Below are 13879 nucleotides of genomic sequence, written 5' to 3' on the forward strand. Positions count from 1 at the left end.
ACTCCCTGATCACCCCCCTGTCATTGATTACCCCCCTGTAAAGCTCCATTCAGATGTCCGCATGATTTTTACGGATGCACTGATAGATGGATCGGATCCGCAAAACGCATCCGGACGTCTGAATGAAACCTCACAGGGGCATGATCAATGACTGTGGTTATCACCCCATATAGACTCCCTGATCACCCCCCTGTCATTGATTACACCCCTGTCATTGATTACCCCCCTGTAAAGCTCCATTCAGACGTCCGCATGATTTTTACGGATCCACTGATAGATGGATCGGATCCGCAAAACGCATCCGGACGTCTGAATGAAGCCTTACAGGGGCATGATCAATGACTGTGGTTATCACCCCATATAGACTCCCTGATCACCCCCCTGTCATTGATTACCCCCCTGTAAAGCTCCATTCAGACGTCCGCATGATTTTTACGGATCCACTGATAGATGGATCGGATCCGCAAAACGCATCCGGACGTCTGAATGAAGCCTTACAGGGGCATGATCAATGACTGTGGTTATCACCCCATATAGACTCCCTGATCACCCCCCTGTCATTGATTACCCCCCTGTAAAGCTCCATTCAGATGTCCGCATGATTTTTACGGATGCACTGATAGATGGATCGGATCCGCAAAACGCATCCGGACGTCTGAATGAAACCTTACAGGGGCATGATCAATGACTGTGGTTATCACCCCATATAGACTCCCTGATCACCCCCCTGTCATTGATTACACCCCTGTCATTGATTACCCCCCTGTAAAGCTCCATTCAGACGTCCGCATGATTTTTACGGATCCACTGATAGATGGATCGGATCCGCAAAACGCATCCGGACGTCTGAATGAAGCCTTACAGGGGCATGATCAATGACTGTGGTTATCACCCCATATAGACTCCCTGATCACCCCCCTGTCATTGATTACCCCCCTGTAAAGCTCCATTCAGACGTCCGCATGATTTTTACGGATCCACTGATAGATGGATCGGATCCGCAAAACGCATCCGGACGTCTGAATGAAGCCTTACAGGGGCATGATCAATGACTGTGGTTATCACCCCATATAGACTCCCTGATCACCCCCCTGTCATTGATTACCCCCCTGTAAAGCTCCATTCAGATGTCCGCATGATTTTTACGGATGCACTGATAGATGGATCGGATCCGCAAAACGCATACGAACGTCTGAATGAAGCCTTACAGGGGCGTGATCAATGACTGTGGTTATCACCCCATATAGACTCCCTGATCACCCCCCTGTCATTGATTACACTCCTGTCATTGATCAACCCCCTGTAAAGCTCCATTCAGCTGTCCGCATGATTTTTACGGATCCACTGATAGATGGATCGGATCTGCAAAACACATACAGGCGTCTCCCTGGAGCCTTCCAGGGGGGGGTGATCAATGACTGTGGTGATCACCCCATATAGACTCCCTGATCACCCCCCCTGTCATTGATCACCACCCCTGTCATTGATCACCCCCCCTGTCATTGATCACCCCCCCTGTCATTGATCACCCCCCCCTGTCATTGATCACCCCCCCTGTCATTGATCACCCCCCCTGTCATTGATCACCCCCCTGTCATTGATCACCCCCCCTGTCATTGATCACCACCCTGTAAGGCTCCATTCAGACATTTTTTTGGCCCAAGTTAGCGGAATTTTTTTTTTTTTTCTTACAAAGTCTCATATTCCACTAACTTGTGTCAAAAAATAAAATCTCACATGAACTCACCATACCCCTCACGGAATCCAAATGCGTAAATTTTTTTAGACATTTATATTCCAGACTTCTTCTCACGCTTTAGGGCCCCTAGAATGCCAGGGCAGTATAAATACCCCACATGTGACCCCATTTCGGAAAGAAGACACCCCCAGGTATTCCGTGAGGGGCATATTGAGTCCATGAAAGATTGAAATTTTTGTCCCAAGTTAGCGGAACGGGAGACTTTGTGAGAAAAAAATTAAAAATATCAATTTCCGCTAACTTGTGCCAAAAAAAAAAAATTTCTATGAACTCGCCATGCCCCTCATTGAATACCTTGGGGTGTCTTCTTTCCAAAATGGGGTCACATGTGGGGTATTTATACTGCCCTGGCATTCTAGGGGCCCCAAAGCGTGAGAAGAAGTCTGGTATCCAAATGTCTAAAAATGCCATCCTAAAAGGACTTTGGGCACCTTTGCGCATCTAGGCTGCAAAAAAGTGTCACACATCTGGTATCGCCGTACTCAGGAGAAGTTGAGGAATGTTTTTTGGGGTGTCATTTTACATATACCCATGCTGGGTGAGAGAAATATCTTGGTCAAATGCCAACTTTGTATAAAAAAAATGGGAAAAGTTGTCTTTTGCCAAGATATTTCTCTCACCCAGCATGGGTATATGTAAAATGACACCCCAAAACACATTCCCCAACTTCTCCTGAATACGGCGATACCACATGTGTGACAATTTTTTGCAGCCTAGGTGGGCAAAGGGGCCCATATTCCAAAGAGCACCTTTAGGATTTCACAGGTCATTTACCTACTTACCACACATTAGGGCCCCTGGAAAATGCCAGGGCAGTATAACTACCCCACAAGTGACCCCATTTTGGAAAGAAGACACCCCAAGGTATTCCGTGAGGGGCATGGCGAGTTCCTAGAAATTTTTATTTTTTGTCACAAGTTAGTGGAAAATGCAGATTTTTTATTTTTTTTTTTCATACAAAGTCTCATATTCCACTAACTTGTGACAAAAAATAAAAACTTCCATGAACTCACTATGCCCATCAGCGAATACCTTGGGGTCTCTTCTTTCCAAAATGGGGTCACTTGTGGGGTAGTCATACTGCCCTGGCATTCTAGGGGCGCAAATGTGTGGTAAGGAGTTTGAAATCAAATTCTGTAAAAAATGACCAGTGAAATCCGAAAGGTGCTCTTTGGAATATGGGCCCCTTTGCCCACCTAGGCTGCAAAAAAGTGTCACACATCTGGTATCTCCGTACTCAGGAGAAGTTGGGGAATGTGTTTTGGGGTGTCATTTTACATATACCCATGCTGGGTGAGAGAAATATCTTGGCAAAAGACAACTTTTCCCATTTTTTTATACAAAGTTGGCATTTGACCAAGATATTTATCTCACCCAGCATGGGTATATGTAAAAAGACACCCCAAAACACATTCCTCAACTTCTCCTGAATACAGAGATACCAGATGTGTGACACTTTTTTGCAGCCTAGGTGGGCAAAGGGGCCCATATTCCAAAGAGCACCTTTCGGATTTCACAGGTCATTTTTTACAGAATTTGATTTCAAACTCCTTACCACACATTTGGGCCCCTAGAATGCCAGGGCAGTATAACTACCCCACAAGTGACCCCATTTTGGAAAGAAGAGACCCCAAGGTATTCGCTGATGGGCATAGTTAGTTCATGGAAGTTTTTATTTTTTGTCACAAGTTAATGGAATATGAGACTTTGTATGAAAAAAAAAAAAAAAAAAATATCATCATTTTCCACTAATTTGTGACAAAAAATAAAAAATTCTAGGAACTTGCCATGCCCCTCACGGAATACCTTGGGGTGTCTTCTTTACAAAATGGGGTCACTTGTGGGGTAGTTATACTGCCCTGGCATTCTAGGGGCCCAAATGTGTGGTAAGGAGTTTGAAATCAAATTCTGTAAAAAATGACCTGTGAAATCCGAAAGGTGCTCTTTGGAATATGGGCCCCTTTGCCCACCTAGGCTGCAAAAAAGTGTCACACATCTGGTATCTCCGTACTCAGGAGAAGTTGGGGAATGTGTTTTGGAGTGTCATTTTACATATACCCATGCTGGGTGAGAGAAAGATCTTGGCAAAAGACAACTTTTCCCATTTTTTTTATACAAAGTTGGCATTTGACCAAGATATTTATCTCACCCAGCATCGGTATATGTAAAATGACACCCCAAAACACATTCCTCAACTTCTCCTGAATACAGAGATACCAGATGTGTGACACTTTTTTGCAGCCTAGGTGGGCAAAGGGGCCCATATTCCAAAGAGCACCTTTCGGATTTCACTCGTCATTTTTTACAGAATTTGATTTCAAACTCCTTACCACACATTTGGGCCCCTAGAATGCCAGGGCAGTATAACTACCCCACAAGTGACCCCATTTTGGAAAGAAGAGACCCCAAGGTATTTCGTGATGGGCATAGTGAGTTCATAGAAGTTTTTATTTTTTGTCACAAGTTAGTGGAATATGAGACTTTGTAAGAAAAAAAAAAAAAATTAAAATCATCATTTTCCGCTAACTTGTGACAAAAAATAAAAAGTTCTATGAACTCACTATGCCCATCAGCGAATACCTTAGGGTGTGTACTTTCCGAAATGGGGTCATTTGTGGGGTGTTTGTACTGTCTGGCCATTGTAGAACCTCAGGAAACATGACAGGTGCTCAGAAAGTCAGAGCTGCTTCAAAAAGCGGAAATTCACATTTTTGTACCATAGTTTGTAAACGCTATAACTTTTACCCAAAGCATTTTTTTTTTACCCAAACATTTTTTTTTTATCAAAGACATGTAGAACAATAAATTTAGAGCAAAATTTATATATGGATGTAGTTTTTTTTGCAAAATTTTACAACTGAAAGTGAAAAATGTCATTTTTTTGCAAAAAAATCGTTAAATTTCAATTAATAACAAAAAAAGTAAAAATGTCATCAGCAATGAAATACCACCAAATGAAAGCTCTATTAGTGAGAAGAAAAGGAGGTAAAATTCATTTGGGTGGTAAGTTGCATGACCGAGCAATAAACGGTGAAAGTAGTGTAGGTCAGAAGTGTAAAAAGTGGCCTGGTCTTTCAGGGTGTTTATGCACTGGGGGCTGAGGTGGTTAAAGGGTTTCTGTCACCCCACAAAACTCTTTTTTTTTTTTTTGGATAGTTAGATTCCTCATACCGCGATATAGGAGAATATAATAGTCTTACTTACTTTCATGCGGCCGATTATTTATAAAACGAAGTTTTATAATATGTAAATGAGGGCTCTACCAGCAAGTAGGGCGTCTACTTGCTGGTAGCCGCAGCAGAAAACCGCCCCCTCGCCATGTTGATTGACAGGGCCAGCCGTGATCTCCTCCTCCGGCAGGCCCTGTCAGTAATTCAAAAATCGCGCGCCTCTGGGCATTCGGCGCAGGCGCTCTGAGATGAGGAGGCTCGTCTCCTCAGCACTCCCTCAGTGCGCCTGCGCCGATGACGTCTTCTCTTTCGATGATGTCATCGGCGCAGGCGCACTGAGGGAGTGCTAAGGAGACGAGCCTCCTCATCTCAGAGCGCCTGCGCCGAATGACCAGAGGCGCGCGATTTTTGAATTACTGACAGGGCCGGCCGGAGGAGGAGATCACGGCTGGCCCTGTCAATCAACATGGCGAGGGGGCGGTTTTCTGCTGCGGCTACCAGCAAGTAGACGCCCTACTTGCTGGTAGAGCCCTCATTTACATATTATAAAACTTCGTTTTATAAAGAATCGGCCGCATGAAAGTAAGTAAGACTATTATATTCTCCTATATCGCGCTATGAGGAATCTAACTATCCAAAAAAAAAAATATGAGTTTTGTGGGGTGACAGAAACCCTTTAAATGCCCCCTTAAGTTATTGTATGACTTTATGGGGTCACAAAGTATAAAAAAAATTTAAAATTAAAATCACACGGATCTAGTTTATAGCCCTGCTCCCTGCGACCATAACCCATGCAACCACTTTATCAAAATGACTGCAATGAAAGGGTACATAATTTTAAAAAAGTACATTCAGGTGCCTTTTTGCTAATAAAATCAAAATGGAAAAAAATATGTGAAAATCAGATTATCTTTCATTTTTAACATAGTAACATAGTACATAAGGCCGAAAAAAGACATTTGTCCATCCAGTTTGGCCTGTTATCCTGCAAGTTGATCCAGAGGAAGGCAAAAAAAAAAACTGTGAGGTAGAAGCCAATTTTCCCCACTTTAGGGGAATAAAAAATTCCTTCCCGACTCCAATCAGACAATCAGACTAACTCCCTGGATCAACGACCCCTCTCTAGTAGCTATAGCCTGTAATATTATTACTCTCCAGAAATACATCCAGGCCCCTCTTGAATTCTATTATTGTACTCACCATCACCACCTCCTCAGGCAGAGAGTTCCATAGTCTCACTGCTCTTACTGTAAAGAATCCTCTTCTATGTTTGTGTACAAACCTTCTTTCCTCCAGACGCAGAGGATGTCCCCTCGTCACAGTCACAGTCCTGGGGATAAATAGATGATGGGATAGATCTTTGTACTGACCCCTGATATATTTATACATAGCAATTAGATCTCCCCTCAGTCTTCTTTTTTCTAAAGTGAATAACCCTAATTTTGATAATCTTTCAGGGTGCTGTAGTTGCCCCATTCCAGTTATTACTTTAGTTGCCCTCCTCTGGACCCTCTCCAGCTCTGCTATGTCTACCTTGTTCACAGGAGCCCAGAACTGTACACAGTACTCCATGTGTGGTCTGACTATTGATTTGTAAAGTGGTAGGACTATGTTCTCATCACGGGCATCTATGCCCCTTCTGATGCAACCCATTATCTTATCCTGTCGGATCCGTCCTGTCGCTTTTGTGAAAGTACCCTAATCCACATTAAAAACAGAATTGGTCGGCTCACATTCATTTGCAAGTGACTTTTCTAATTTAACAATCAATAAAACACATAAACACATTTCACATAATGCATACTTCGTAAAAATAAACTTCAAAAGTTCAAATTAGTGATCCCAGTCTTTTAAATGCGGAGCTCATGCATACATTTATTTAATCTTCTTTGATATAGTAGCAGATTTTAGTTGTACGGTTAGTCCGTGATTAATATGTTAGTGAGATATTAGTTTCAGCCACATATAGTCTGTTTGACCACATATGTCAGGATATAGTAGGGTAGTTACTGCATTTATGGAGCACTTAGTATATTCATATATCACTCGTGCTGCTCCCAACGTTTTCTGTGCGGCACTTGGCATGTGTGCCTAGCACATACTTTGTTCAGACAGCGCTCAAATTATGAATGTAGTGCTTAGTGCTACGGCACTTGTCTACCCTGAAGTTTGACAATATGTCCGTGTTACTCACTGTTCGAATATACCCATTCAGCTTACTCGCTCACGGCTCAGCTGCACAGGTCTTTGTTGAGGCGTTCCCCGCTAGACCAACATCTTCGCTGGCTGTAATCTTCTCCATCGAATTTTCCCTGGTGCATGCGACCTGAATCTTCCGGGACGCCGGTACTTGATCATAGATCATGATTATAGTCGTGCTTCTAAGTTTCCGTCCACACTGTCTTCATATAAGCCAACACAACCGCCACCAGACACGTTTCGGACAAAGTCCTCCCTTAGGCCTCCTGCATACGACCGTTGTGTGCACCCGTGGCCGTTGTGCCATTCTCAGTTTTTTTTTCACGCTGTCTGTGACCGGCCGGGAGCTCCTCCTACTGGTAAGTGATAGGTCTGTGCGGCGCATTGCCAGTAGGAGGAGCTCCTGGACGGCCACAGACAGCGCAGCAGGTAAGTATGATGCTTCTAATATTGTAATATTGCTGAGTAACCATGGCAACCAGGCATGCAGTAGCGTCCTGGTTGCCATGGTTACCGATCGGAGCCCCAGAGCGATTAAACTGGGACTCCGATCGGAATCTCTGCTGCCACCAATGATCGGGGGGGGGGGGGAGGGGAGGCCGCACACTGGCCACCAATGATATTAATACAATAGAGGGGGGCCGGGGGGGCCGCACACTGGCCACCAACTATAATATAATAGAGGGAGGGAGGGGGGGCCGCACACTGGCCACCAATGATAATACAATAAAGGGAGGGAGGGGGGGCCGGGGGAGGCCGCACACTGGCCACCAATGATAATACAATAGAGGGAGGGAGGGGGGGGCGCACACTGGCCACCAACGATAATACAATAAAGGGAGGGAGGGGGGGCCAGGGGGGGCCGCACTGGCCACCAATGAAATTAAAACTGGAGAGGGAGGGGGGTCTGCCCCCTGCTGCCTGGCAGCCCCTGATCTCTTATAGGGGGCTATGATATGCACAATTAACCCCTCAGGTGCAGCACCTGAGGGGTTAATTGTGCGGATCACAGCCCCCTGTAAGAGATCAGGTGCTGCCAGGCAGCAGGGGGCAGTCATGTACACAGTTCGTAGTATATTCTAACTAGAAGCGTCCCCATCACTATGGGAACGCCTCTGTGTTAGAATATACTGTTGGATATGAGTTTCACGACCTAACTCATATCCGACAGTATATTCTAACATAGAGGCGTTCCCATGGTGATGGGGACGCTTCAAGTTAAAATATACCATCGGATTGGAGAAAACTCCGATCTGATGGTATATTAACTCCTGACTTTACATTGAAAGTCAATGGGGGACGGATCCGTTTGCAATTGCACCATATTGTGTCAACGTCAAACGGATCCGTCCCCATTGACTTGCATTGTAATTCAGGACGGATCCGTTTGGCTCCGCACGGCCAGGCAGACACCAAAACAACTTTTTTTTCATGTCCGTGGATCCTCCATAAATCAAGGAAGACCCACGGACGAAAAAACGGTCACGGATCACGGACCAACAGAGCCCCGTTTTGCGGACCGTGAAAAAATACTGTCGTGTGCAGGAGGCCTTAGTGGTATAAAATTCTGAATTGAATAAAATACTGGAACCTAATACTAGATCTTTAAATAGTGTTAAGTAAGATCAAATATCTGGGCTGGATCACTACTAGACGGAGTATCATTACTTCCATTGTTTAATCAGGGTCTTTCATTTTTCCTTTTTCTTTGGTTCTGCATAGATTTATAAAAGATTTTTATAATAGAAATAATGACAAAAACTATAGAATAAAAACTTTAAGATAAAAAATTGAAACATAGTAACAGTGATAGTAATATGTATATAAAAATATGTCTAAAAAAAATAAAAAATAAACATTCTGGAAAACTTGTTCATTGCGTAATGTGGGCGATTATCTTTTTCAGATATCCAAGAATTATTATTTTATTTTTTATAGACATAGCTTTGTATACATATTACTATATTCTGTTTATATATAAAAAAAATATATATATATATTCTGAAGGGTGGAAGGCAGGCCAGGCACCAATTACTTGGTGAGCGTCCTCCAATCAGAAATTACCTAATTCACATTAACCTCAAAGTAATTGTTTGTGATAGATTAAGAACCCACTCCAAACAACTAGGTTACTGGAACCTATTTACTGTTTATTTTGTATTAGTAAAGAACATTTAGAATACAGCTTGTAAGATACAGTATGGTGACATCAAGTGCATACATTAGAAATGGGCCAGGAAGATTTTTTGTTTTCATGTGAAATCTTTATGCTTTACATTGATACATATTTTTATTTCTTTTTACTTTTTTAGATTTACCCAGAATTTTCTTATAATTGGTTTTGCCTCATTCATCTTCAGTTTTTTTCAAATGTGGACATTTACAATCTCTGCAACAAGACAGACTATGAGGATTCGGCAAATGTGTTTCAGTTCTATCCTTCATCAGGAAATGGCTTGGTTTGATTCATATCACATTGGGACTCTGAACAGTAGACTAACAGAGTAAGTAGGTGAAATGTTTTGGGATGTTTAGTTGTAGTTGAACAGTGTCCAACGGTATTAATATAAATGTCTCTTATAATCAATACTCTGTTGATGCACGAACCTTGTAATATCTGATCCTCAACAAGAACAGAATACCAAAAGTCAAACATGATGGTGGTAGTTTGATGGGACCAAAATTTTATTTGAGTAGCCAACCATTATAATAAGACAGCCAGTACTTATACTGAGAAACAGTACTGGTAAGGCTACTTTCACACTAGCGTTCGGAGCGGATCCGTCTGATGTTTCATCAGACGGATCCGCTCCGATAATGCAGACGTTTGCATCCGTTCAGAACGGATCCGTCTGCATTATAACTTAGAAAATTTTCTAAGTCAGAAAGTAGCCTGAGCGGATCCGTTCAGACTTTACATTGAAAGTCAATGGGGAACGGATCCGCTTGAAGATTGAGCCATATAGTGTCATCTTCAAGCGGATCCGTCCCCATTGACTTCCTTTATAAGTCTGGACGGATCCGCTCGCCTCCGCACGGCCAGGCGGAAACCCGAACGCTGCAAGCAGCGTTCAGGTGTCCACTCACTGAGCGGAGCGGAGGCTGAGCGATGGCAGGCGGATGCATTCTCAGTGGATCCGCCTCCACTGAGAATGCATTAGGGCCAGACGGATGCGTTCGGGGCCGCTCGTGAGCCCCTTCAAACGGAGCTCACGAGCGGACACCCGAACGCTCGTGTGAAAGTAGCCTAACACATCTTAGTTTTATGCAACATGCTCAACATTTGAAAGATAACGCTACATGTGATTCATTAGGAGGTAAGAGTACAGATATGTAAAAACATATACTGTGCAATGCATTCAAAAAGTCTTCAGGCCCTTTCACTTTTTCTAAGGTTCATCTCTGTGCTGAAGGAGATGTGGTGACGCCAAACTTACCAAGTTGTTCTTCGTCAGCGTCCAAAACATCACTTTTGTCACAAGGAATCGGGAATGGATCCAGGAGTATTTTCACACTCCTCTGGCTTGAGCTGATGAATAGATCTGACCTTGCTGATGGTGGCCCATCTTCCCACTGCAGCTGTCTGACTGCCTACCAGCATGTTTCATACCGTATGGCTGCTGCCACCATCAAGCCATTGTCGCTGTCTGCCTGCCTGCTAAGGCTACTTTCACACTGGTGTTTTGAATTCCGTTTGTGAGATCCATTTCAGGGATCTCACAAACGGTTCAAAACGGATCAGTTCAGCCCCAATGCATTCTGAATGGATAAGGATCCGTTCAGAATGCATCAGTTTGGCTCCGTTCCGCCGCCATTCCGCTCTGGATGTGGACACCAAAACGCTGCTTGCAGCGTTTGGATTTCCGCCTGGCGCTGCAGAGCCAAACGGATTCGTCCTGACTTACAATGCAAGTCATTGGGAGTGGATCCGTTTTCACTGACACAATATGGTGCAATAGAAAACTGATCCGTCCCCCATTGACTTTCAATGTAAGTCAGGACGGATCCGTTTTGACTTTGTTCTTCATAATGCAAACGGATCCATTCTGAACAGATACAATCGTTTTATCCGTCTGTGCCGATACCAGACAGATCCGCACCTAACACAGGTGTGAAAGTAGCCTAACATGTACTGTATGGCTGCTGGTGCTTCTACCTCTGCAACTGCTCTTCCACACTGCTAATCTGGAGTTATGTACCAAGTTTCAGGGCAATTAGAGAAACTCAGATAGAACCAATTCTTCCAAATTGTTTGAAAGACTTGGCAAATCTGAAACTAACCGAATCTCAAATCTGAAACTAACCGAATTCCTCTGCTGGGCTCAAGGAACTCCACACCAACACTGCCTGTTGGCCTACTGCATTGTCCCCCAAGTTAGTTTGAACACTGGCTTGGGATCTGGATCCAAAGAAAGTGATGGGGGAATAAAAATCAACAGAGTCACTTTTTTGAAAATTGACAAAGAGAAAAAGCAGAGCAGACACCTCGTGTGTACCTATACATCATTACTGAACAGAACTGCTTGAGAATGTAAGTTGTTAATTCAGGGACTACCACTTGGGAGTATCCATATGAGCTTCAGGAGAGTCAAAGTAAAAAGGTTCAAACTAGGGAGTTAAAACAAACATAGAAACATAGAAACATAGAATGTGTCGGCAGATAAGAACCATTTGGCCCATCTAGTCTGCCCAATATATATGAATACTATGGATAGCCCCTGGCCCTATCTTATATGAAGGATAGCCATATGCCTATCCCATGCACGCTTAAACCCCTTCACTGTATTTGCAGCTACCACTTCTGCAGGAAGGCTATTCCATGCATCCACTACTCTCTCAGTAAAGTAATACTTCCTTATATTACTTTTAAACCTTTGCCCCTCTAATTTAAAACTGTGTCCTCTTGTGGTAGTTTTTCTTCTTTTAAATATGCTCTCCTCCTTTACCGAGTTGATTCCCTTTATGTATTTAAAAGTTTCTATCATATCCCCTCTGTCTCTTCTTTCTTCCAAGCTATACATGTTAAGGTCCTTTAACCTTTCCTGGTAAGTTTTATCCTGCAATCCATGTACTAGTTTAGTAGCTCTTCTCTGAACTCTCTCTAGAGTATCTATATCCTTCTGGAGATATGGCCTCCAGTACTGCGCACAATACTCCAAGTGAGGTCTCACCAGTGTTCTGTACAGCGGCATAAGCACTTCACTCTTTCTACTGCTTATACCTCTCCCTATACATCCAAGCATTCTGCTGGCATTTCGTGCTGCCCTATTACATTGTCTTCCCACCTTTAAGTCTTCTGAAATAATTACTCCTAAATCCCTTTCCTCAGATACTGAGGTCAGGACTGTGTCAAATATTCTATATTCTGCCCTTGGGTTTTTACGCCCCAGGTGCATTATCTTGCACTTATCCACATTAAATTTCAGTTGCCAGAGTTCTGACCATTCTTCTAGTTTTCCTAAATCCTTTTCCATTTGGCGTTTCCCTCCAGGAACATCAACCCTGTTACATATCTTTGTGTCATCAGCAAAAAGACACACTTTCCCATCGAGGCCTTTTGCAATATCACTTATGAAGATATTAAACAAAATTGGTCCCAGTACAGATCCCTGTGGAACCCCACTGGTAACATGACCTTGTTTTGAATGTTCTCCATTGACTACAACCCTCTGTTGTCTGTCACTCAGCCACTGCCTAATCCACTCAACAATATGGGAGTCCATGCTCAATGACTGCAGTTTATTGATAAGTCTTCTATGTGGGACAGTGTCAAAAGCCTTACTAAAATCTAGATATGCGATGTCTACTGCACCTCCACCGTCTATTATTTTAGTCACCCAGTCAAAAAAATCTATAAGATTTGTTTGACATGATCTCCCTAAAGTAAACCCATGTTGTTTTTCATCTTGCAATCCATGGGATTTTAGATGTTCCACAATCCTATCCTTTAATAGGGTTTCCATTAATTTGCCTACTATTGATGTCAGACTCACTGGTCTATAGTTGCTCGATTCCTCCCTACTACCTTTCTTGTGAATGGGCACGACATTTGCCAATTTCCAATCTTCCGGGACGACTCCTGTTACTAATGATTGGTTAAATAAATCTGTTAGCGGTTTTGCCAGCTCACCACTAAGCTCTTTTAATAATTTTGGGTGTATCTCATCAGGCCCCTGTGACTTATTTGTCTTCACCTTAGACAGCAAACTTAGAACATCTTCCTCTGTAAAGATACATGCATCAAATGATTTATTAGTCATCCTTTCTAGTGGAGGTCCTTCTCCTTTTTCTTTTGTAAAAACTGAACAGAAGTATTCATTAAGGCAGTCAGCTAGCCCTTACACCACTCATTACTACAGCAAGAGCTTCATCTTGTTCTCAAACAGAGATATATTTACAGTAGAGGTTGAGGTGTCTTGAGCTTTATCCTATGCCCTCCTCACCGGTGAAGTAAGTGCAACTTTTTATCAAGATAACAATAGTGTATTCCACTATAACTGCACAATTTTATTAATAGCAGTGGAGTTTTTGTGGCGCCCCCTGGGTATCATCAGGACACCTGTGATACCCGGCTCACCAGCAACCTCATTCTAACTTCAGTCCACCAGTTGGTACTGAATTTCCCCCCTTTTTCTAGGGGGTCTTTGGGGAGCTGCCTATTTCTCTCCATCCTATATACATTCCTCTCAATCCTGTTCTTTTTTTTTTTTTTTTTCACCAATTTGTGGTTATCCCTTGGCGCCTTATTCAT

The 13879-nt window shown here is 43.1% G+C and overlaps 1 protein-coding gene across 1 annotated transcript in view; it reads left to right on the forward strand.

The window, feature by feature from the left end:
- LOC121002307 (ATP-dependent translocase ABCB1-like) overlaps nt 1-13879 on the forward strand; it is a 308011-nt gene that overhangs the window by 85641 nt on the left and 208491 nt on the right. The window contains exon 7 of the mRNA XM_040433708.1: nt 9441-9632. Within this exon, the coding sequence (XP_040289642.1) occupies nt 9441-9632 (192 nt within the window). The remainder of the gene's footprint in view (nt 1-9440; nt 9633-13879) is intronic.

This window comes from Bufo bufo, chromosome 5 (assembly GCF_905171765.1).
Source record: "Bufo bufo chromosome 5, aBufBuf1.1, whole genome shotgun sequence".
Lineage (NCBI taxonomy): Eukaryota > Metazoa > Chordata > Amphibia > Anura > Bufonidae > Bufo > Bufo bufo.